The 23053-nt window shown below is 40.1% G+C and overlaps 2 protein-coding genes across 4 annotated transcripts in view; one reads left to right on the top strand and one right to left on the bottom strand.

The window, feature by feature from the left end:
- Positions 1–17205, top strand: part of pdzd7b (PDZ domain containing 7b) — a 34234-nt gene extending 17029 nt beyond the window's left edge. Inside the window, exon 17 of one of the 2 annotated variants that reach the window (XM_084135014.1) lies at positions 15413–17205. The gene's annotated coding sequence lies outside the window, so the exon portion shown is untranslated. The remainder of the gene's footprint in view (positions 1–15412) is intronic. The other variant, XM_084135012.1, reaches the window with a different exon arrangement.
- lzts2b (leucine zipper, putative tumor suppressor 2b) lies at positions 37–20564 on the bottom strand. 2 transcript variants are annotated; one of them, XM_084135016.1, is made up of 5 exons: positions 20432–20564; positions 9393–9791; positions 7346–7876; positions 6184–6453; positions 37–4243 (listed from the first exon to the last, which is right to left on the bottom strand). In XM_084135016.1, exons 2-5 carry the CDS (start codon positions 9762–9764, stop codon positions 3650–3652), a joined length of 1767 nt encoding a protein of 588 aa, XP_083991142.1. In that variant the 5' UTR covers positions 9765–9791; positions 20432–20564; the 3' UTR covers positions 37–3649. The 2 variants fall into 2 exon arrangements, with proteins under 2 accessions (XP_083991142.1, XP_083991143.1); XM_084135017.1 differs by lacking the exon at positions 20432–20564 and adding an exon at positions 12486–13761 and having other exon boundaries at positions 2615–4243.
- Between the last annotated feature and the right edge of the window lie 2489 nt (positions 20565–23053).

The following is a 23053-nucleotide window of genomic DNA, read 5'->3' as shown; positions in this document are numbered from 1 at the left end:
TCATGAACATAAATATCGAATAAAATACCAGTAAAGTTGATTCATTGCAGGTGTTTAATTACAAACAGCTCATAGGAACATTAAATATACAGCACGAAAAATATACAATGTATTGGCTTCATTAAAATACTGTTAATTAAAAAAATTACAATACCACCACAAGAAACAGAGCGGTTCGACACACGCCAGCAATGCTTTGGTCTATTCACAGTGGCTACGCATCTATACATGTGCACAATGAGGTTATTCAACGTTATGTGACCGTATGTGAATCTAAAGTGTGCAGTGATGCTTTTATTTTGGTACAAATATAACAGTCAGTTGCTTTTATGGATAAAGAGATCATTATGATATTCCTCACTTTAGTATTGAATATCGCCACATTCACCTCATGTCAGAATTACCATATGAGATTCTATTGGCTGAAATTATTCATCAATGTTTTTAACACCAGTATGGATGCATGTGTTGTTGATAAGAGCAAAATACTTCATAAATACATTCAACTTGAAGAACGAAAGCCATTTTGGTTTTAAAATGTCACAAAAGTCAAGAGCTTCCAAACTTTATAATTATGAGTAGCTTTTACTATTTAGATACTCAATAACGGTAATCCTGGCATGATGTGATCGCAGTGTAATTGTGCTTTAGGAATCAAGACACTGAGCAGAATTCTGTTTTCTTATGTTAATGAAGGGGAAAAGCCACGAGTTGTGAATTTTGGTATCTCGCATGAACACTGGATGTTAACGTCAAGATAAGAACACATGCGCTTCAACAACGAGGATAAACTCCTGGATGCGCAACAACAAAGTCACGTGACCTTTTCTTCAACAGAGGATGTGATTGGATAACTGGACTAACCAGCGGACCAATCGCATCGCAGCATCTCAGACGAGAACTGAAGTCTGTCATCAAAATGATCCGGTTGAATGACCTCTCAGAAACGACTGCGTTCCCAAACATCAGTAGTTTATTATTGTGCTTCATCTGCACGCTCCGAGACACAAGGACTTTTATTATGGAGGCTTTCCCAGTTGCAAGCAAATTTTATGTTTTATTACTGATACTTTGCACCATCTTCGCCACCATTTATTTGCAAATGTTTTATGCAATATATTAGGGCTGTGAAATGATTAATCGCGATTAATTGCATCCTAGATAAAAGTTTGTGTTTACATAATATATGTGTGTGTACTGGGTATAATTATTTGGTATATATAAATACACACACATCAAGTATATAGTTAAGAAAAATGTTTTATATTTATATATATAATATAAATATATATACAGTGTATACATACAAATATTTCTTAAATATGTTCATGCATGTGTGTATATTTATATATACAAAATAATTATACCCAGTACACACACATATATTATGTAAACCAGTATATTAATCGTTTCACGGCCCTACAATACTTACGCACAACTTTGGATGGAAACAGCTAATGACACAAAAGTGCACTTCTGTGAGTTTACAAACACACTGTGTTCCACATGTGCCCAAAAATAATTGACACAGAGTCCATTAAATGTATTTGCACCAATTATTAGGCCACATAAATAATGTAACAAACTTAAGAACGTTTTTTTGCATTTTATGCAGAGCACATTTCTGAGATGAGTGCGGCGGTAGACGATTGCTAGGGCTGGGGCAATAAAGCGATTCATCGCGATTCGTGGGTCCATTCCAGTATTTTCTGAATGCATCGCCATTCTCCCTCGAATCGATTCTGAGCTTAGTTTTTAACGGCAGATGGCGCTCTAGGCTAGTTTTTAACGGCAGATGGCGCTAGGCTAGTTTTTAACGGCAGATGGCGCTCTAGGCTAGTTTTTAACGGCAGATGGCGCTCTAGGCTAGTTTTTAACAGCAGATGGCGCTAGGCTAGTTTTTAACAGCAGATGGCGCTAGGCTAGTTTTTAACTGCAGATGGCGCTAGGCTAGTTTTTAACTGAAGATGGCGCTAGGCTAGTTTTTAACTGCAGATGGCGCTAGGCTAGTTTTTAACTGCAGACGGCGCTAGGCTAGTTTTTAACTGCAGACGGCGCTAGGCTAGTTTTTAACTGCAGATGGCGCTAGGCTAGTTTTTAACTGCAGACGGCGCTAGGCTAGTTTTTAACAGCAGACGGCGCTAGGCTAGTTTTTAACTGCAGTAGCGCTCTAGGCTAGTTTTTAACTGCAGATGGCGCTAAGCTAATTTTTAACAGCAGACGGCGCTAGGCTAGTTTTTAACTGCAGATGGCGCTAGGCTAGTTTTTAACTGCAGACGGCGCTAGGCTAGTTTTTAACAGCAGACGGCGCTAGGCTAGTTTTTAACAGCAGACGGCGCTAGGCTAGTTTTTAATAGCAGATGGCGTTAGGCTAGTTTTTAACAGCAGATGGCGCTAGGCTAGTTTTTAACTGCAGATGGCGCTAGGCTAGTTTTTAACTGCAGACGGCGCTAGGCTAGTTTTTAACAGCAGACGGCGCTAGGCTAGTTTTTAACTGCAGTAGCGCTCTAGGCTAGTTTTTAACTGCAGATGGCGGCTAGTTTTTAACAGCAGATGGCGCTCTAGGTTAGTTTTTAACTGCAGATGGCGCTAGGCTAGTTTTTAACAGCAGATGGCGCTCTAGGCTAGTTTTTAACAGCAGATGGCGCTAGGCTAGTTTTTAACAGCAGATGGCGCTCTAGGCTAGTTTTTAACAGCAGATGGCGCTAGGCTAGTTTTTAACAGCAGATGGCGCTAGGCTAGTTTTTAACAGCAGATGGCGCTCTAGGCTAGTTTTTAACAGCAGATGGCGCTAGGCTAGTTTTTAACAGCAGATGGCGCTAGGCTAGTTTTTAACAGCAGATGGCGCTAGGCTAGTTTTTGACTGCAGATGGCGCTAGGCTAGTTTTTGACTGCAGATGGCGCTCTAGGCTAGTTTTTAATCGCACGCTCAAATGCTAACGAAGAAGAGCGCTCGTGCGTTTGGCTGAGTCTGAGAATGTCAGAATGCTTTTATGACACAAGATTAATGTAAACAGCCCAATGCAAACACGCTTGTAATTCGCTTCAACCTTTTTGAACTTTATGAAGAACTTTCAAACTTAAGGTTCAAGGCATCGGAAGACCTTCCGCTGTTAAAAAATAAGCTCAGAATTGATTCGAGAGAGAGTCGCGACGCATTCGGAAAATCTCAGAATCGATCCAGAATCATTTCTCGATTCACAATGCATCGATTTATAATCCCAGCCCTACACTGCAACAGTGCTTTTCTTACTTAGTATTTTTGTCTTGTTTTCAGTCCAAATATCTCAATAAAAGATATTTTAAAGGAAATAAATTTAAAATGAAGTGAGTTTTTGCTTAAAACAAAAAATGATCTGCCAATAGGGTAAGAAACATAAAGATGTTTTTTTCTGACCCCACTGTCAGATCATTTAGCTTGTTTTAAGCAAAAAATCACTTCATTTTGATTTATTTCCCCAGAAAACAAGACATAATATCTAATGGCATTTTACTCCTCTAGTAAATGCATCTTGATTTACAAATTTTAGATATTTGGACTGAAAACAAGACAAAAATACTAAGTAGGAAAAGCATTTTTTGCAGTGTAACGAATACGTAGCTTTAGCGTGACAGATTCCCGCTACGCCTTCCTCACACAAAGATGGTTTCAGATCTCGGTCGCTGCGATGTCGTCGAACGTGACTTCGTTCCCACTGCTCTCGTCGTCCTGTTCTCTCGACTCGAGCTCGAGCTTTAGTTCACGAAGCGATCGCTCCAGATCACGGTTTCTTTTGTACATCTGCACGTAGTTCTGCTGCAACTGCTTCTGGTATCGAATCACTTTATCTTTCTCCTCTTCCCAGCTCTTCCTCTCGCTCTCGAACGCAGCGGCCCGATCGGACGAATGCTGGCGCTCGAACGCGAGCTCGGCCTTGAGTCGCTCGATCTGATGCTTGGAGGCTTTCAGATCCTCGTTCTCGTGAGACGTCGACTCCTCCAGACGGCTCATTTTCTCCCGGAGGAGCTCGTTCTCGCTCTTGCGGCGCTGCAGCTCGTTCTCGCAGACCTCGAGCTCCAGGGTTCGTGTGTGTGAGGTTGTGTGTGCCTCCTGAAGCTGACTCTGGCACGTCTTCAGCTCCCCACACACGTCTCTCAGTTGCGCGCGCACCGACACCAGTTCACCGATTCGCTGGGCCAGATCCGCCTGAAGGTCTTTCAGCTGCTGCTTCAGCAACGAAATCTCACCGGACTTCTGGCACACCTGAGGGATACAGCGACAAATTACTTAAAACGTGGATGCTACATCTTAAAGGTGCTGTATGTAACTTTATCACTCTACTAAAGCATAAAAATACCATAATATGCATATATTGAGGAAACATGCTGAGTTCACGCACTCGTTCCTCTGAAAAACACCAGTTATTTTACTTTGAAATGTGCGTTTCCAGGCTGGAATGTTTGTTTTTGTTTTGGTCTGATACTTCATGTTGCCAATTTGCTCGATCCTGTTGCGTGTCTCAAACTGGCGACCCGCGTGAGCGTCGAGTCTGAGGAGGCGGGAGAAACGATGATCTCCCATATTTAGACTTGGACTGCAGTACCGATTTCCACCACTAGTTGTCATTCTTACAGACTGCACCTTTAACTGTAATTTTAAGAGGCTTTAAAGCATTAATTCACTTCAGAATTAAAATTTCCTGATAATTTACTCTCCCCCACAAAAAAATTGTGTTGTTGTTTTACTTTTTATTTTTTTGTAAATTGCATTTGACTTAGTCTTTACACGTTTGCTTTGTAAACACTCGGTCGGTTCTTCCGCGTGACCTTTCAACGTGATTATGTAATGTGTGTCGCATCACAGCTAGTGCAAGACGAGCATTTGTGGTTAAAAAGTATATAAATGTTTATTTTTGTTATAAAATGTCCGCTGGTTTGTCTAGATGAGACTCTTATTCCTCGGCTGGATCGTGTCGAGACTTTGAAGCTGCACTGAAACTCACATCTGGACCTTCGACCCGTCGGACCCCATTGAAGACACTATATGGAGAAAAACCCTGGAATGTTTTCCCTCAAAAACCTTAATTTCTTTTCCACTGAAGAAAGAAAGACAACTTGGATGACGAGGAGGAGAGTAAATTATCAGAAAATTTTAATTTTAATTCCCTGCAGTCAATAATTGTATCCCTTAAAACTCATCTTTGATCACCAAAATTAAAAATGTAAACATTTATCCTTGCAAAAAATGTCTTCATGGCTTAATTTTTTTTAATGTAACTCGACACCCTCGCCTCGTTTAGTAAACGCGGTGCTAGGAATACTCGTGAAACATGAACCACTTCAGCTGAGGGATTTTTGGTTCATTATATTTACATTTATTCAAAGTCACTTACAAATGAGGAACAGATGCAATTATTCATAGTGCACAATGTTAGTGTGTGTGTTTATGGTTGTGGGTTAGTTGAGCCGTTTCTTATAATCATATGGAGGTTTAGATCTGACTCCACCACAGAGGAACAGAGACGGTGAAGGGTCTGGAAAATGACTTCGAGCCTCGTTTTGAAAGAACAAACCGCTGTAAGAATTAATAGTTTTTAATGCTTGAAGTTCACGTGGAACATGTTGTTGAGGCACATTTTTAAATGTAAGAGGAGACGCAGTAATTCTAGACTTAGATTTACTCATTTAATGAGTCATGTTTCTATTTTTATGACGAATGATTCACAATAATTTACATTATAATAAAACATTTTTGTCTTCATGATCTTTTCTTAAAGTCCCCCTGTAGTCAATCATTGTATCCCTTAAAACTCATCTTTGATCACCAAAATTATATATTGAAGCATATTTTCCTTGAAAAATGCCTTAAAATATCTTGAATGTAACTCGACACCCTTGCCTCATTTAGTATACGCGGTTCTATGAATATGCAAATGAGCCCCGCCTCCACTCACTCACTCAGCTCAGAGATCCACTGGTTGACGATCACACGTTGATCTGATTGGTTACAAGGTAGTTTGTGACGTCAGAAACACCAGCGATTTCAAAGCGTGTGTTTGAGACTCTTTGGTTCACTGCAGTTTTAGAGTCAGCTGAGAAACGCATGCAAAGCAAAATCTTGCTTTTTTCCTAAGCATAGTCTCACAATCTCAGTTAGTCCCTAGCCACGACTTCTTCTAACGCTGTGATCGGACTCCTCCTCACCTCCCACTTGCTCTCCTCGAGTCTGGGTCCGAGCTGTGTGTGCTCCCGCTCGTAGGAGTTGAGTCTCTCCTCGAGTCTCTGCCGCTCCTGCAGGATCTGCGTCATGTCCTCGTTCTGCTTCTTCTTCTCCTGCTGGAGCTGAAACACCTGGAGCTGCAGGAGCTGATGCTCACGCTGAGCTTTCTGGGACGCTTTCTGCATCTTAGCGGCGCATGTCTGTCTGAACTCCTCCATCTCCAGCTCTGTGCGCTTCTGCCTCTCCTCGTACACCTAAACCAACACACACACACACACAAGCATATAATCTGTTAGATACTAGTCTTCAGTTTGAAGGGGTAAAATTCAACTGTGGCGGGAAATGCTGTCAAATCAAATACTCGCGCAAATTCTCGTGTGTCATCATGATATATTAAATGCAGCGTATTGCGCAGATGTGCATATCTGGCTTACTTGAACACACACGTCACTACGCAACAAATAACTGTGCGCTTGTTCATTTGCACCAACACACACACACAAGCATATAATCTGTTAGAAAGTCTTCAGTTTGAGTTTGGATCATAAACACCAAAAATCATAACTTTGGCTGCATTTACACCTCAAGTCTTAATGCACAGATCCGATCTTCTGTCCCGCCTCTTTACACTCACTTTAGACAGGACTGGGATCCGATATCTGTGTTTACATTAATTCCCGCCCAAAATGATTTTCAGTGATTTGTTTTGCTACGCACATCATGATTTGTGACCCTTGATCACGTCACCAGTCTCGAGTCACACGGGTCAAAATTATCAATTTTTCTTTTATGCCAAAACTCATGAGGATATTAAGTAAAGATCATGTTCCATGAAGATATTTAGTAAATTTCCTACCGTAAATATAGAAAACATGTATTTCTGTGAGTGAATGCAGCACAATCGCCAACATAAATGTAGAACTTTAAAGGAGATTTTCTCAATGTTTTGATTTTTTTGCATCCTCAGATTCCAGATTTTCAATAGTTGTATCTCGACCAAATATTGTCCTATCATAACAAACCATACATCAATGGACAGCTTATTTATTCAGCTTTCCGATGATGTATACATCTCAATGTAAAATGGGTCACATATAAACAACATTAAAAGCTGTAAATGGTCCTAAAAGAGATGAAAACAGTCACCTGACAGATGGCGGATTCGTTCTCATCCAGGTTTTCCCGGAGTTGCTGTAGCTCCTGATCTCTCTCTCTCAGCTTCTCCTCCAGCTCCCTCATGATGTTCTCGTAGACCTCGATGGGTGGAGGCGAAGGTCTTCCCGAACACATATCCGACAGCATCATCTGTCCTCGGCCCCCCACAGACCCCGAGCTCTTGCTGGACGAGGAGCGCCCGCTGTCGGAGTTCGAGTGTCCGTGAGGTTTGCTCGCCTCGCTCTGGTTATACGCCGGGAGATTCGCTAAAGAGTCGCGAGCCGTTTCCGTCATGGTGAAAGATTGGCTGAACAAACCGTTGCGAGCGCCGCTGTACGAACTGCGCCGTTCTGTCGTTCTGTCGGGCGAAATCACCTCGTCTTCCGGAGAAAACCTGCTGAGGTTTCCTTGGCTTCCCGAGAGACCGGCGCCGGGTCGCGGAGACAAGAACTGCATACCGTTCCGGCTCCTGGGAATGACGGGTTTGAAGGCAGTGGGTCTGATTATGGCCTGCTGAGCATTCTGGGAGAAAACAGAGTCAGAAATGATGAGAAACGGGAGCATTAAATACAGGTTTTAGTGACGTCTACTGGATGATTCTCCGTTTTTGCCAAGTATCGGAATACTAGCATCTACGAGTAATACTAGTATCAGAAAAAGATTTTTCTAGAATATGTGTAAAAACAAACACTACCGTTGCCACCACCTTGTGCTCAGACATATAAATAAACCAAATCAAATAAATTCAAATCAAATATGTAATAATTATTTAATACTGGCTAATATGGTACAGATTTAAAAGTAAAAAACATGCACTGAGTAATATTTAGGAGGATCTGTTGACAGAAATGCAATATCATAAATATAACGATGTTTTCAGTGGTGTATAAAGATCTTACATAATGAACCGTTATGTGTTTATTAGCTTAGAATGAGGCATTTCTCTCTACACACACCGCGGGTCCGCTTACATCGACATGTTTCTACGGTGGCCCTGAACGGACAAACGCGTTTCGTCACTATGTTGTTCTTCGTGTAAAGAAGCTAGCTAAAGTTAGCGGATAAAACACTGACACAATGATGAACAGGTAACAATAATATTCGCAGTAACATATCGTTTTACTGAATAATTAAGTAAACCTAATTTCTTAGTTTATCTTTGTAAAGAAACCTCATTGTTTAACTAGCTACTCTCTGCTGTCTCAGACGACGACATCACTTCCTGTCGGCCACGTAACTTCTGTTGAGTGCAGTTCACAACCTCACCACTAGATGGCACTTAAAATTACACACTGCACCTTTAAATAAACGCTTTATATTTTATTTTATTTAATTTTTTTAAACTCCAACTTTACCTTGGCACTCATCAAGCGCTCACTTAATGAATATTTAAAAAATTCAATTGGATAAAATAAATAAAATATTGATAAATTAAATGTAATCAAATTTCTAATATTGGCTGATATAATGCACACAAAAAAAATGCTTTTTATTAAAAAAACCTAAACACTAACTTTACCTTTGTAGTCATCAAGCGCGCACTTAATAAATATATATATATAAAAAAAAATTTTTTTATAAATTAATTGTAATATAATTTTTTTAAATAAACGTTTTTATTTATTTATTTATTTAACTAACTATATTTGCACTCATCAAGCGCTCACTTAATAAATATAAAAAAATTCTATTGAATTAAATAAAATAAAATATTAATAAATAAAATGTAATACAATTTCTAATATTGGTTGATATGATGAAATATTTTTTTTTTAAATAAACGTTTTTTTTTTGTGCTTTACTATGGTAGCGATAGGAGAGTATAGAGGGGAACAGGATCTTTTTATTAATCCCTAATCCTGTTTCTTTTTTTTCTTTTTTTCATGTGAAATTTCTGATATTTTAATAAAAATTACAAGTTCAAAAAAAATTTGTTTTTCAAAAAACCAAAAACTGTATGAATCATTCAAAATAAGAACAGAAACATGCAATAAGAAAATTACTACAAAAATTCTTTCAATTAGGCTTAATTACTCACCCTTTCTAACTGTCCAGACACAGGAACCAGTTTCGGAGGCCCATCCACACCAGCCATTCCCACATCCAAATGATTATCATTCCAGTCCCGTATCAAGTCCTCATGGGAATATGATCGAGTGCCGAAGCCTTTCGCTCTGCCGACGATTCCTCTCCTCTTGCTGGATGGGGTTCGACTTCCAACCTGTGAAGCGTCGGATAACAGCCGTCCCGATCCCGGCGTTCCCTTGCGGAAGTTGGTGCTGACCTCTATGTTGTCTCGGTCGGGATAAGTGATGTGATTGGGCTTCATGCTGCTGACGGCTCCCATCGCTCCCATCAGGCCTGGTCCTGAGTGGTCAATGGACACGGGAAGAGACTGGATCAGCGCCATGGCTGACGACCCGGGAGCTCAGAAAACCTGCGCACAGTCAAACCAAACATCACTCAGACACCAGATATCATTCTCACTAGTGTGATCAGGACACTAGAGTTCATTTAAGCAAGTGAGGAGAGCAAAATAAAGTAAACTGTGACATATTATACACAAAAAAATCTTCATATACAGTGACTACCAGTGACATTTATCAAACCAAAAATTACTCCGACACTTTGAGCTGATCATGTTTTGCTGAAGTGTGTTTTCTTTAATTGCTAATGCTCTTTTTACACACAGACTGAACAAAATGAAGCATTGCTTGCTGATTGGTTGAGCTAAACTGGTATTATCTAATTGTGTAGTTAAATTTAACAGCTGACAGATATTCAACATAATTCATGTGTGAGACAGTCTAACAGAAGGACGGACAAAACCAGTCAAATATCAACTGAGTTCATAACTCTGAGTTCTGCTCATATTTTATTACCATTTTCTAAACTATAGTGAATAAACTGAGATAATGTGAGAAATGTTGAAGGCGTCTGAATAAAGTTTGGTTTGACTGTAGATGAGACACGCGTTATTGGAGCTTGTGTTGCTCTAGACCATCTTTAAAACCAGTACAGTCCTGCGAGGGTTCATGCTAATCATTAGCACTGCGCTCATCATATGGGATTAATCTAGATTAGATTAATGAATCCTAGTTTGATTGCCTCGACAGTTTCAAACAATACGAGCACTAAAGCTGATTAAATCTCTCCTAACCGTTCATAACATCTGCGTTTGCGTTTGCTTAAACTAAAATGTCAAGGAGAAACGGTGTGTTTTACTTCTGTGTTTCAGAACGGCTCAATGAATGACTGTTCAAACTGGTTAAACAAGTTTTAAAGCTAGACCGGTTATCCATCCCAAACTCAGGTCATCGAGTCTGACCAGGTCGGGCCATTCAAACTGATTATGTTATATTTTAAAGGTGAAAATCCAGCTTTTAATGTTGTTTATGTGTCTATGTGGTGTTTTTAATATGCTTATAGACAAACCATGTGTAAATTCATAAGTCGACTGAGTATTTCCTCCTTAAAACTGCAGTGAACCAAAGACAGTCTCAAAAACACGCTTTGAAATCGCTGGTGTTTCTGACGTCACACAAACTACCTTGTAACCAATCAGATCAACGTGTGATCGTCAACCAGTGGATCTCTGAGCTGAGTGAGTGAGCGGAGGCGGGGCTCATTTGCATATTCATAGAACCGAGGGTGTCGAGTTACATTCAAGATATTTTAAGACAAAGGAAAATATCTTTCAATAAATAATTTTTGTGATCAAAGATGAGTTTTAAGGGATACAATGATTGACTACAGGGGGACTTTAAGAAAAGATCATGAAGACAAAAATGTTTTATTATAATGTAAATTATTGTGAATCATTCGTCATAAAAATAGAAACATGACTCATTAAATGAGGAAATCTAAGTCTAGAATTACTGCGTCTCCTCTTACATTTAAAAATGTGCCTCAACAACATGTTCCACGTGAACTTCAAGCATTAAAAACTATTAATTCTTACAGCGGTTTGTTCTTTCAAAACGAGGCTCGAAGTCATTTTCCAGACCCTTCACCGTCTCTGTTCCTCTGTGGTGGAGTCAGATCTAAACCTCCATATGATTATCAGAAACGGCTCAACTAACCACAACCATAAACACACACACTAACATTGTGCACTATGAATAATTGCATCTGTTCCTCATTTGTAAGTGACTTTGAATAAATGTAAATATAATGAACCAAAAATCCCTCAGCTGAAGTGGTTCATGTTTCACGAGGAACATGAACTGGGTCAGTGTTTGAGTCGTCATGATCACAGATACACATCTCTTCCTTAAATACACGTCTCCGTCTCACAGAAACACACTGATCTTCTTCAGCGTACGACACACGGGTTACAAGTAAACATCATGGTGTCGTGTTCAGTGTGACTTCAGTGAAAAAGCCTCTCAGCGTTTGCTTCCTCCTACTTTCCTCTGACAAATCTGACATTTTCTCCAAGACAACAATGAGATTTAATGGAGAACAATGAGGTTTTTGCTTGAAGTCACGTGTACTTGCATTTCCTTTTTTCACAAAGTTCATCACAATGCAGACGTACAGCGAGCTGTGAACGTTCCCACATGTTGTTGACCTGTTTCTCCAGAGAAAAACACTCTAATCTCTCGTTTCAGAAGAGATCTCGACAACTGCTCAGACTCAAGAGATGAACCTCAATATGAACCTTTTTCATCATTGATTTTTGATCATAGATTTGAGCTGCTCCACATTCACTGTATATCTCTAAACTCTCCGCTTCACACACAACTGTTTTTGCAGGTCAGTTAGGAGAGAAAAAACAAGGTTTTGAGACGAAAGTTGAACGTATTTTAACTTGAGCGCCACATTTTTATAACCGCTGCGTCACACATGAGAAGCTGCGATGGTCAAACACGTCCATCGAGCGCGTTTACACTGAAAAACACCGGAAAAGTAGCGCAGTGGAACGGAGAAACACCAGAATCTGATTCATTTCTCCTGAGGATTATTAGGAGAAACATCTCAAGAGAAGTTGATGCTTTATTTAGTCTATAAACAATGAGTCTATTCAGCGAGAGAATGATTGAACTAAGATTGAACTAGTGCCTGTCAAACAGACACCGTTTCAGCACACACACACACACACACACACGGTTCTTCTTTAATCACATACCTGATGTTAAATCCTGCATGTCGTCCGGTTCTGTGACACTGATACTGATGTGTGTCCGTCAGTGCGCTTCACTTTCTCTAGCTGAAGTGCTTCAGTCTCTCTCTGTCTCAGTGTGTGTGTGTGTGTGTGTGTGTGTGTGTCCGAGGGAAACTCATTTCTCCGCTGCACGTGTGTAATGTAGCTCGTCTCGTTCTCAAACCCCTTCAAGCTCTCGCACTCTCTCTCTCCGTCTCTCCGTCCTTCAGTGTCTTGATTCTTTTCTTTGTTACATCATGTACTCATGGTGTGTGTGTGTGTGTGTGTGTGTGTGTGTGCAGTGTTGCAGAAAGTAAGTAAATTACCTAAGTAATGCATTTCAATATTGCGGTACTCCCTTAAAAAGTAACTAATTGTGTTACTTAGTTACTTTTTAAGAAAAGTAATGTGTTGCGTTACTTTTGCGTTACTTTTTCTCACCTGGGTTGGGCTTACTTTTTTTTTATAGTAAAAAAGTTCTATTTTTGGGCAAATGTAAAACCCTTTCAGACCAAAATTTAAATAATAAGGCTGAAGGAAATGCAAGTTTAACACTTTAACACAAAATCTACAGTCATTTTTGCTTATGGTTTAACTGAATTATCGAAGATCAGCAGCAAGTACATTGGTCAATAAAGTGAGATTAAATGCATAAAAATATTTGTTTTATGTAACATATTTAATTATTGGAGGTTTGCATATATTATTCTGATTTTGCATTTCACTGATTTTATTCATTTTGAGGAATACTGAATCTTTTGTGCAAGAGAGATGAGTAAATGCATGCTCACATTTAGTCAAGAACGACAATAACCATCATGTTCACACACACTCACACACACACACACGTCTCTGCGTCTCTCAACATGAAGACAGGACAGCTGTCAGTCAATAAATGTGAAAAGAAAGTAACAGATATTTTGCTGTAAATTTAAAAGTAATGCGTTTCTTTACTAGTTACTTGAAAAAAGTAATCTGATTACATAACTCAAGTTACTTGTAATGAGTTACACACAACACTGGTTGTGGGAATATTCCACGATTAAGCAATACTGAAACGCTAGTCCGTACAGAACGATTAAACACAACAACGTGACTCTTTTAGGCCACACACACACACACACCGCAGAAGTTCTCATCCAGGGTCCGGGTCCACTAAATGACGTAAAACAAGACAAAACCAAGCTTTAAAATAAGCTTTCAAGATGTTAAGATATTTCTTATTTTAATACATTTTTTGAAGAAGCAGGATTCTCGTGGTTTCTAGACCTGGAAACGTCATGGAAATGAATCAAATCCTAAAATACCACAGGCATTTTTATTAATGAATAGATACGTCATGACCTAAAACATTTTATCGGGTAGAAATTGTAAGTAAAAAATCTTTTAAAGATGTTTCAGTGTGAAAATGTCTCTCTAGCCTGTTTTAAAAGACACTTAATGTTCAGTAATATTGTTGATTTGGCTGTTCATTTACACAAAAAACGTGTTTTGGCTGCACGAACATCACGGGCTAATGATGCAACCACACACATGCAAGTGCAACAAGGTTTCATTAGCATTCATACTACAAACATGTGTTTCTGAACTCCTCCAGATGTGGATTTAATGCTGAGTGGATGTTGATAGCAGGTGTAAACGGTTCATCTGATTCAGTTTATAGACGAGCTAATTTGGCATCTTTGTAAAGTATTCTAGGCCACAGATCTGTGCGATCAAACCTCAGGAGAACTATCTTTATGATTCACACGCAGTCTAGACGTCTACAACATGAACATAAGAATACATTGTATGTAAACACACATCAGGTGATCCCAAAACCAGCCAATGAAGACCAACTAGTTGATTAATGACTCGTTTGCGTTCAAACCGGTATGAGCAACACAGAACGACAGTGACAAATGAAGCCATAAATACAAACACACATTAAATTCATCATCGCACTTCCAGAGGAAAGTTTTGAATGAGTGTGAAGTGCTGGTGTATATATAGCCTTGAGTAAGTAGGCTACAGCGTGCTGTGTGTCTCTCTCAGGTCCTGTAAATGGGTCACACTGGACACGGTTAAACTGGTTCCACAGGCGACCAGAGAACAGAGCGACACGAGACGAGAAAATATATGCATGATCAGCCCCGAAACACACACACACACACACACACCTTTAGTCAACGTTTACCCACACACGTCTTTCCTGTGTTGAAGACGGCAAGAACAAATATAATGAATATAGTGCATATAAACGCTCCTCAGTTCATTTTACTAACTATTGAGTTTATGGTCATTGAAATGCTTTCCTGAGGTTAAACGAGACATTACGAGAAATATTCACATTAAAAGTTGTTTTATTGACATATTTCCGCGGTTGAAACACTGACTGTTTTCAGGAAGTTGTTCTGTATCTTTTAGAGTTCATTCGTGTTTATTTGGTGCGGTAACTAGTAGTGAAGAGGAAGAGATGATCGGATTTTGGTGCGTCACTAGTGAAAAGAATGCATGTGTTTGGGGAAAATTGCATGAACTTTTCATGTATATATAGAGGATATTTAGATATATAGAACTATTTTTTGAATCATTTGTTAACAAGCATGTATTCTTTACTTCAATGAGCTCATTGTTTCGGCCTTAAATTAATACATTGTTTAAATTAATACATTTTTAGCTAACTGTGATTGTGTATATGTGCATTCCTGAAATACATAACTAATACGCAGACTCTGATAACAGATCACTGTAAATTGTAATGTAATGCATTTTCAGTAAATCTGCTTTGAAATGATGTGTATTGTGAAAAGCGCTGAACAAATAAATGTGAAATGAATTGAATTAACTAAAAACAATGTATAATTAAATGCAATTAAAAGCATCTGCCAAATGCATTAACTTAATGTATTAATGTAATTTTTGTTTTATAGGCGTGAATGTTGACCGAATCCTGAACCGGCGAGTCTAAAGCGTGTGCCGCCCTGCGGTGTTCCTCACGGCCCAGTTTGAGCTTGTGTTTCTGTGCCGGCACACAGAGATCCGGACAGCTCCCGGAGCCGGCCGTGCCAAGCTTTCACTGGGAACACTGGCAACAACAGACCTACTTTAGATGACCAAAAAAACACAGAAATCACTGGCGTTTAACCCACGAGAGACCAGAAGAGAATCATCTGAGAATCCTGACATGAACCGAGACTCTTCCTTCTGCCCGTTAAATCCCCATGAAATCAAAAATGACAATTCTAGTTTGTTTTTTGTTTTTATGGAATATTGCAGTGTTTACTCTAAATGATTTATGGGTGCACATCATCATTATTGTGTTAATAATCTTGAACCAGAATAAGTTCCTCTTGCAGCATCTCTTCTCTTCTCTGATGATGTGGGCGGGGCTATAACCTGTCACTCACATGAGATCAGCCAATAGCAAACCACAACCATCCAATCAATTCCCCACGGACACAATCAAGCCCCGCCCACATTTGTCCTTGTTCCAGAAGCGTTTCACTCGATATATGACACAATAGAGATCACCACATCAAGCCGACTTTAATTCACCCCATAAAAAAAGTAATTTACTCCACATCATGTTTTGTTTAAACTGAAAAAAGTCGTGCATCTCTTTGTTGTTCATTCAACAACAGCTCAAATTATCTAAAAAGGACAAAAAAATCCTTAAAGCACCATTAAAAAAAAGTCCCATCGCAGTATCATAACAATAATGCACAAGCCTGTGCACAAAAATATTAATATAATTTAAATAATATAAAGTCACAAAAAAGCATTGCATGACTTCAGAAGATTTAAAATATAGTGCACAAGCAAAACACTTTCATTGAGCTTTTTCATCATTTATAAACTGAGTCTCTGGTCATTGTCTGCTTTCACTGTATGAAAAGATTTGCTGAATCTCTCCTTTAATATTCGACTTGTATAATAACATACAGATTTGAAAAGAAAAGAACATACTCAGAAACATCATGTTAGGCTCGTTTACCTCTTCATGACTGTATAAATCACGGCCAGGACTTTATATAAACGGTTGGACTTCTGCTGATGCTTTTGAAAATTAACTAATCTCCAGCATCTCAATCATAACTGAGACCTTTAACTCTCACGAAAGGCTTCCTCCGCTCTAACGCCGGCTCTATGAATAGCGAGTGTATTAATAGCGTTCACAGAGAACGATGGGTTACGGGGAGCCACGCCTGATTTATGTTCAGCTCAAATATAATCTAATTATATTAATAGATTACAGAACAAACTCGATGAAAGAGGAGAATCTCACAAAGCCTTTCAAGAACAGGACTGAAAGTGAAGAGCCTATTTTAGGACCATTAACATCATCTGTGTATGTTTTACTGTAATTAGATTGATTGAGATGTGGGGGTGTAATGAAACGCCACTGGAGCTGGAACACTCGTTTTAATGCTCATTTTCTCTCACACACACACACTCACATTTTTTACTGAGAAACCTTGAGATGCTCCCAGGGGACCAGTAACAAGAACATCAACAAGTGGCTGCACAGGAAATGAGGTCATCAAACTGTGTGTGTGTGTGTGTGTTTACAGCCTGGAGGAACAGCGGATGTGGGTTTGACCATCATGAGTTTCAGCCACAGAATATCTTATAATAACTCATAGAGTTTCACTGTCAGCAACTGTAAACGCCTACAAACACTGGAACATGAAGATCAATAATGAAAATAAAGCCTGTGGTCCTGATTGGCTGAGCAGCATCTCTTAGCTCCGCCCTCAAACACTGTAGTGCATCTGAGACTGGAAGAGTTTGGTTCGTGTTGTTCATGTGGAGAAGACGCTGTTTTCTGAGATTGATACGGTAAAACCCACGCCATCGTCACTGTTCGCATCACTGTGATCAAGAGCTGAGATTCAGATATGATAATGAGCGTTTGCTTTCTGACCAATCAGAGCAGAGCAGCTCTCAGAGAGGCGGGGCTTAGAGAGACTGAATCCTTGATGAGGAAAGAGCTGAAGCTGCAGTGGAGATTATGAGGACATTAAAGTGTGTTGGACTTTAGATGCATGTGAACCTGTCCTAGGAGACTCTAAACAAAGTGAAGAACCGTTAAAATGGCACAATGGAGCACTTTAACTAAATCCCGAAGCCTAAACGAGCATCTCCATCAATGAGGCTCATGATGAGTAACTGAAGTAGAGGACATGTTCTCAGGTTTCCTCAGGGATGTTGATCTGTCAAGCGAAGACTTTAAGCGTTTACACACACACACACGAGCGACAGGTAGAGCCAGAATACATGAACATGTTGGCATATTAATGTTTGTATTACTGACGGCTCAGTGTGTGGGATCGACAACAGTATTCACTGACTGATCGTTTGCATGAACAAATAACAAAGTCAAGCGTATTTTCTATTTTCACCCTGCAAACCCGTCCCTAAACGAACATGCAGATTCATCGTCAGTCAAGTCTTCATTAATTGTCAGTGCTTTACACGATGGTTTCATTCAAACAGCCGTCATGAAACTGAGTGGGTTCGGGTCTATAATGCAGTTCTGCTGTCTTCGTTTAACAGGGTCTTAACGAGGGACAGACGGTCACACCCAGATCGCCCGGATTAGGAGAGAGAGCTGATATCTCAGATGAATACAGTAAACAGCCAGTGATGAACACAGAGACGGTGATCCACTAACGTCTGCTCACGACTGGAGTCAGAGGATGTGGAGCGTCTGCAATCGGAGGACTCTGACTAATCAAACACTTGATTAGAGAACGATTGGCCCCAGTGAAACGCAGATGACGGGGTCACGGGGTCACTGGGGGATCCAGATTCATGCGGTCAGTGTTTGACTCCAGCCTCGTGTGTTTGTGCAACATCGCCGCTGGTGATTGGATGCCGCTCACATGCACTGAAGTCACGTGACAACATTGTTTATCGTGGAATGGCAATATATTTATAAAGCACAATTTCATACACCAGAGTTGAGCAAAGAAAACCTGCTGGTGCATTTACTATATTTATGTGTTAATATTAGGCAGTGTGCGCTGCACAATATCCAGCAGAAGAATCATTAATTACTTCATTTAAAAATAAGTAGAAATAATGCAAGATTGGTAGGGTCAGAGGTCACTCATCATGCGTCGGGTCAGAGGTCATGTGTCGGGTCAGAGGTCACTCATCATGCGTCGGGTCAGTCATCATGCGTCGGGTCAGTCATCATGCGTCGGGTCAGAGGTCACCCATCATGCGTCGGATTAGAGGTCATGCGTCAGATCAGAGGTCACTCATCATGTGTCGGGTCAGAGGTCACTCATGCATCGGGTCAGTTGTCATGCGTCGGGTTAGAGGTCATGCGTCGGGTCAGAGGTCACCCATAATGCGTCGGATTAGAGGTCATGCGTCGGGTCAGAGGTCACTCATGCATCGGGTCAGTCGTCATGCGTCGGGTCAGAGGTCACTCATGCATCGGGTCAGAGGTCACCCATAATGCGTCGGATTAGAGGTCATGCGTCGGATCAGAGGTCACTCGTCATGCGTCGGGTCAGAGGTCATGTGTCGGGTCAGAGGTCACTCGTCATGCGTCGGGTTAGAGGTCATGCGTCGGGTCAGAGGTCACTTGTCATATGTAGGGTCAGAGGTCACTCGTCATGCGTCGGGTCACAGGTCATCGTCGGGTCAGAGGTCACTCGTCATGCGTCGGGTTAGAGGTCACTCGTCATGCGTCGGGTCAGAGGTCACTCGTCATGCGTCATGCGTCGGGTCAGAGGTCACTCGTCATGCATCGGGTCAGAGGTCACTCGTCATGCGTCGGGTTAGAGGTCATGCGTCGGGTCAGAGGTCACTCGTCATGCTTCGGGTCAGAGGTCACTCGTCATGCGTCGGGTCACAGGTCATCGTCGGGTCAGAGGTCACTCTTTCAATGAACTAGACTCCTCTACGGCCGTTACTGGAAGCCAGTGATTAAAGTTTATAAAGTTATAAATATGGATATTTTTCTTGGCTTCAGAAGGCTTGAGAGTCAATAATGGGATATTTTTCATTTTTGGGAATAAACTATCCCTAAATAAACTATCCCATTTTTGGGACTAAACTTTTTGGGACTAAGTCATTTCCCCTATGGAAAAAAGTTAATGGGATTTTCCTGGATTTCATGCATTACAACTCACTGATACTTTCTGAATGCATTTGAATGGACAAAGACGCTCTTCAGGATTACATAGTGTAGATATACCAGCCAGACCCTGACCATTCCATGGAACCAAAACTGACCATTCCTATTTTTTTTTAATGAAATACTGCATTATTAATTATAAATAATGTATAGATGCACATCATTTTAAATTTATGAGCCTTGTAATCTTCAATCAAAATAACTCTTCTCTGACTGGCACGAGGGCGGGGCAACCTGTCACTCACATGAGATCCACCAGCAGCAAACCACAACCATCCAATCAATTGTGTGTGTGTGTGTGTGTGTGTGTGTGTGTGCGGGGGGGGGGGGGTTAAAATCCCCTGTTCTATTTTAGTATTTGATCGATTGACCAAAAGAACATCAGAGGTTAATCGAAACTTCATCTGTCAGCTGATGTCAGCAGTGACTAGTTAAATGCTGAACTAATGAAGGAAGTTTGTGCTGTTTACTGTAAACCGACAGAACTGACATGTAAAGACCTCTAAGATAATAATCACTGAACTGATGAACAATGATACGAATAATAACAGTGAGTGACTGGTAATACACATGAAGGGCATTGTTAAAGTTATTTCCTCGCCAAATAACCTTTCTGTGTCGTAAACCGAAGAAACATTCACGCTTTCAAAACAACCTGAGGAGGAAAAACCTGCTTCAATGTCAATACGAGCCGCTCGCACAGTTCATAACTCATCTCATCTGTACAAACATGATAATAAAGTATATCACTCTGTAAGTCATCTGATTACTGAACAGAAGAATCGCCTGTACTCACCATACTGTATCTCACACAGGGTTTGTTACTGTCCAGGTTTAATATCGTTCACTTTCTGCGCTTGTTCAGCTGTGGCTGAAGTTCCCGATGCGCGTCCCCGAGCGCGTCCCCGATCGCCCCTCCCCCTTCATTCACTCTCTACTGTACGAGCGTTACAGTCATACCTCGTGAATATTAATTACACACTGTGGCGCTCGGCTTCACTGATTGGCTAAGAGCCTGGAGCTGGTGGGCGGGTGCTGCTGAGATAGCGAATTAACTCTGTAGAAGAGGGTTGGCGTAATTAATATTAATAACGTTTGGTGACTAGACTCTCCATGACGTTTATCAAAACGTCAGCACGACCTAATTAAAATTTCATAAGCTGGACCTTCGCTATAGTAGTGTGTATAAAGAGGAATTTATGCTTTTTGTCCTTTAGCACAGACATTTACACAATCACACACACACAACAGACACACACTCTCTCTCTCACACACACACACACACACGCACCCACATACTCTCTCTCTCTCACACACACTCCCACATATTCTCTCACACACACACACACACACTATTGTTAGTCACTGCAGAGAAGGCCTACTTAAGTTTTCCTGCATGTTCCTGTAAATCTAAGTGTATAAAATATAAATATACTATAACACTAATATGTGCATTATATCTTACACTGTAAATACCTCAAACAAAACAAGGACTGCACCACTAACATTTTATTTATTTGTTCGTTTGTTACTTTTTAATGAATTTAATAGTTGAAATGAGGTTCAGTGGAGGATTCAGACATTCACATTCCCAATAGAAATGTCAAGATTTCCCCAGGCCTTTTTTACCTTGGATGTGAATCATTTTTCCATGTTTCCAACGTTCATAGAAAAGATTTACATTTAAGTCATTTAGCAGACGCTCTGATAGAGGGACGTGCAGAAAGATATTCGGCTGCCATTGATAACAGCTGTTGAATTATATAAAAGGCAACGGGAAAAGTACATAATTTAACCCTTAATAACCCTGAAGGTCTCTTCCAGCTGATCTCTTACATCGGATCTCAGTCTCAGGAAATGAGTGTCTCGGATATTTATGACCTGAGCTTTTCAGACACTCAAAAACTGGTCTAACAAGAACTTCTGATGAGCGGGAGATTCCAGGCGTTCCTGAGCTTCTGTAAACCTCCATAACACACACACACACACACACACACACACACACACACACACACACACACAGACAAACCAAACTTTATTCAGACACCTTCAACATTTCTCACATTATCACAGTTTATTCGCTATAGTTTAGAAAATGGTAATAAAATATGAGCAGAACTCAGAGTTATGAACTCAGTTGATATTTGACTGGTTTTGTCCGTCCTTCTGTTAGACTGTCTCACACATGAATTATGTTGAATATCTGTCAGCTGTTAAATTTAACTACACAATTAGATAATACCAGTTTAGCTCAACCAATCACCAAGCAATGCTTCATTGTGTTCAGTCTGTGTGTAAAAAGAGCATTAGCAATTAAAGAAAACACACTTCAGCAAAACATGATCAGCTCAAAGTGTCCGAATCATTTTTGGTCCCAATTTTTTTACTGGTAGTCACTGTATATGAAGAGTTTCTGGGTATAATATGTCACAGTTTACTTTATTTTGCTCTCCTCACTTACATAACTGAACTACAGTGTCCTGATCACACTAGTGAAAAACATCAATAATGATATCTGGTGTCTGGATGATGTTTGGCTGTATGGTGTATGCCAGGGTTTTCTGTGTCTATGAGCAGATCTCTGGGAGAAACTGGACCGGGAACGTCTCGCATTTACACACGATCCGCTTTCCACCTGTGCAACAGCATGAGGACACACTGGCTTCTTCATCATCATCATCATCTTCATCACAGCAGTTCTGTCTGTCTCCAGCTTCAGTCTCTGGTAAACATGCGAGACAGACTGAGGATCAGACAAAGGAATGTTCAGGAATGTCCTGACGTGGGCAACCAGAGCTATTGTTCATTGTTATTCCCACCGCAATTAAGTCTCCCAGTTCCAACGGACATCAGCTATGTGTGTGTGTGTGTGTGTGTGTGTGAGTGTGTGTGTGTGTGTGTGTGTGTGTGTGTGTGTGTGTGTGTGTGTGTGAGAGAGAGTGTGTGTTGGGAATAGAGGTATATTGTTATATCATGGATGCACACACTACCAGTCAAAAGTTTTGGATCTGTACGATTTTTAATGTTTTTAAAAGAAGTCATCAAGGCTGCATTTATTTAATTAAAAATACAACAAAACAGTGATATTGCTAAATATTATGACGATTTAAAATAACTGTTTTCTATTTTAATATATAGTACAAAAGCTGCTATTTCAGATAAATGTTGTTCTTTTGAACTTTCTATTCATCAAAGAATCCTGAAAAAAAAAATGTAAATAACTGTTTTCAACACTGATAATAATCATAAATGTTTCTTGATCAAATCATCATATTAGACTGATTTCTGAAGGATCATGTGACACTGAAGACTGGAGTAATGATGCTGAAAATTCAGCTTTGATCACAGGAATAAATTACACTTTACTATATATTCACATAGAAAACAGATGATTTACAGTGGAATGATATTTCATAAT

Source organism: Abramis brama (assembly GCF_963993115.1).
Source record: "Abramis brama genome assembly, chromosome: 14".
Taxonomy (NCBI): Eukaryota; Metazoa; Chordata; class Actinopteri; order Cypriniformes; family Leuciscidae; genus Abramis; species Abramis brama.
This window is presented reverse-complemented; position numbering and strand designations above follow the sequence as displayed.

Coding starts and splice junctions, on each gene's coding strand:
- lzts2b (XM_084135016.1), bottom strand. CDS start 9,764: ATGGCGCTGATCCAGTCTCTTCCCGTGTCCATTGACCACTCAGGACCA. Junction 7,877..9,392: donor TGTCTGGACAGTTAGAAAGG/GTGAGTAATTAA, acceptor GTTTTCTCCCAG/AATGCTCAGCAGGCCATAAT. Junction 6,454..7,345: donor ACGAATCCGCCATCTGTCAG/GTGACTGTTTTC, acceptor GTGTTGGTTTAG/GTGTACGAGGAGAGGCAGAA.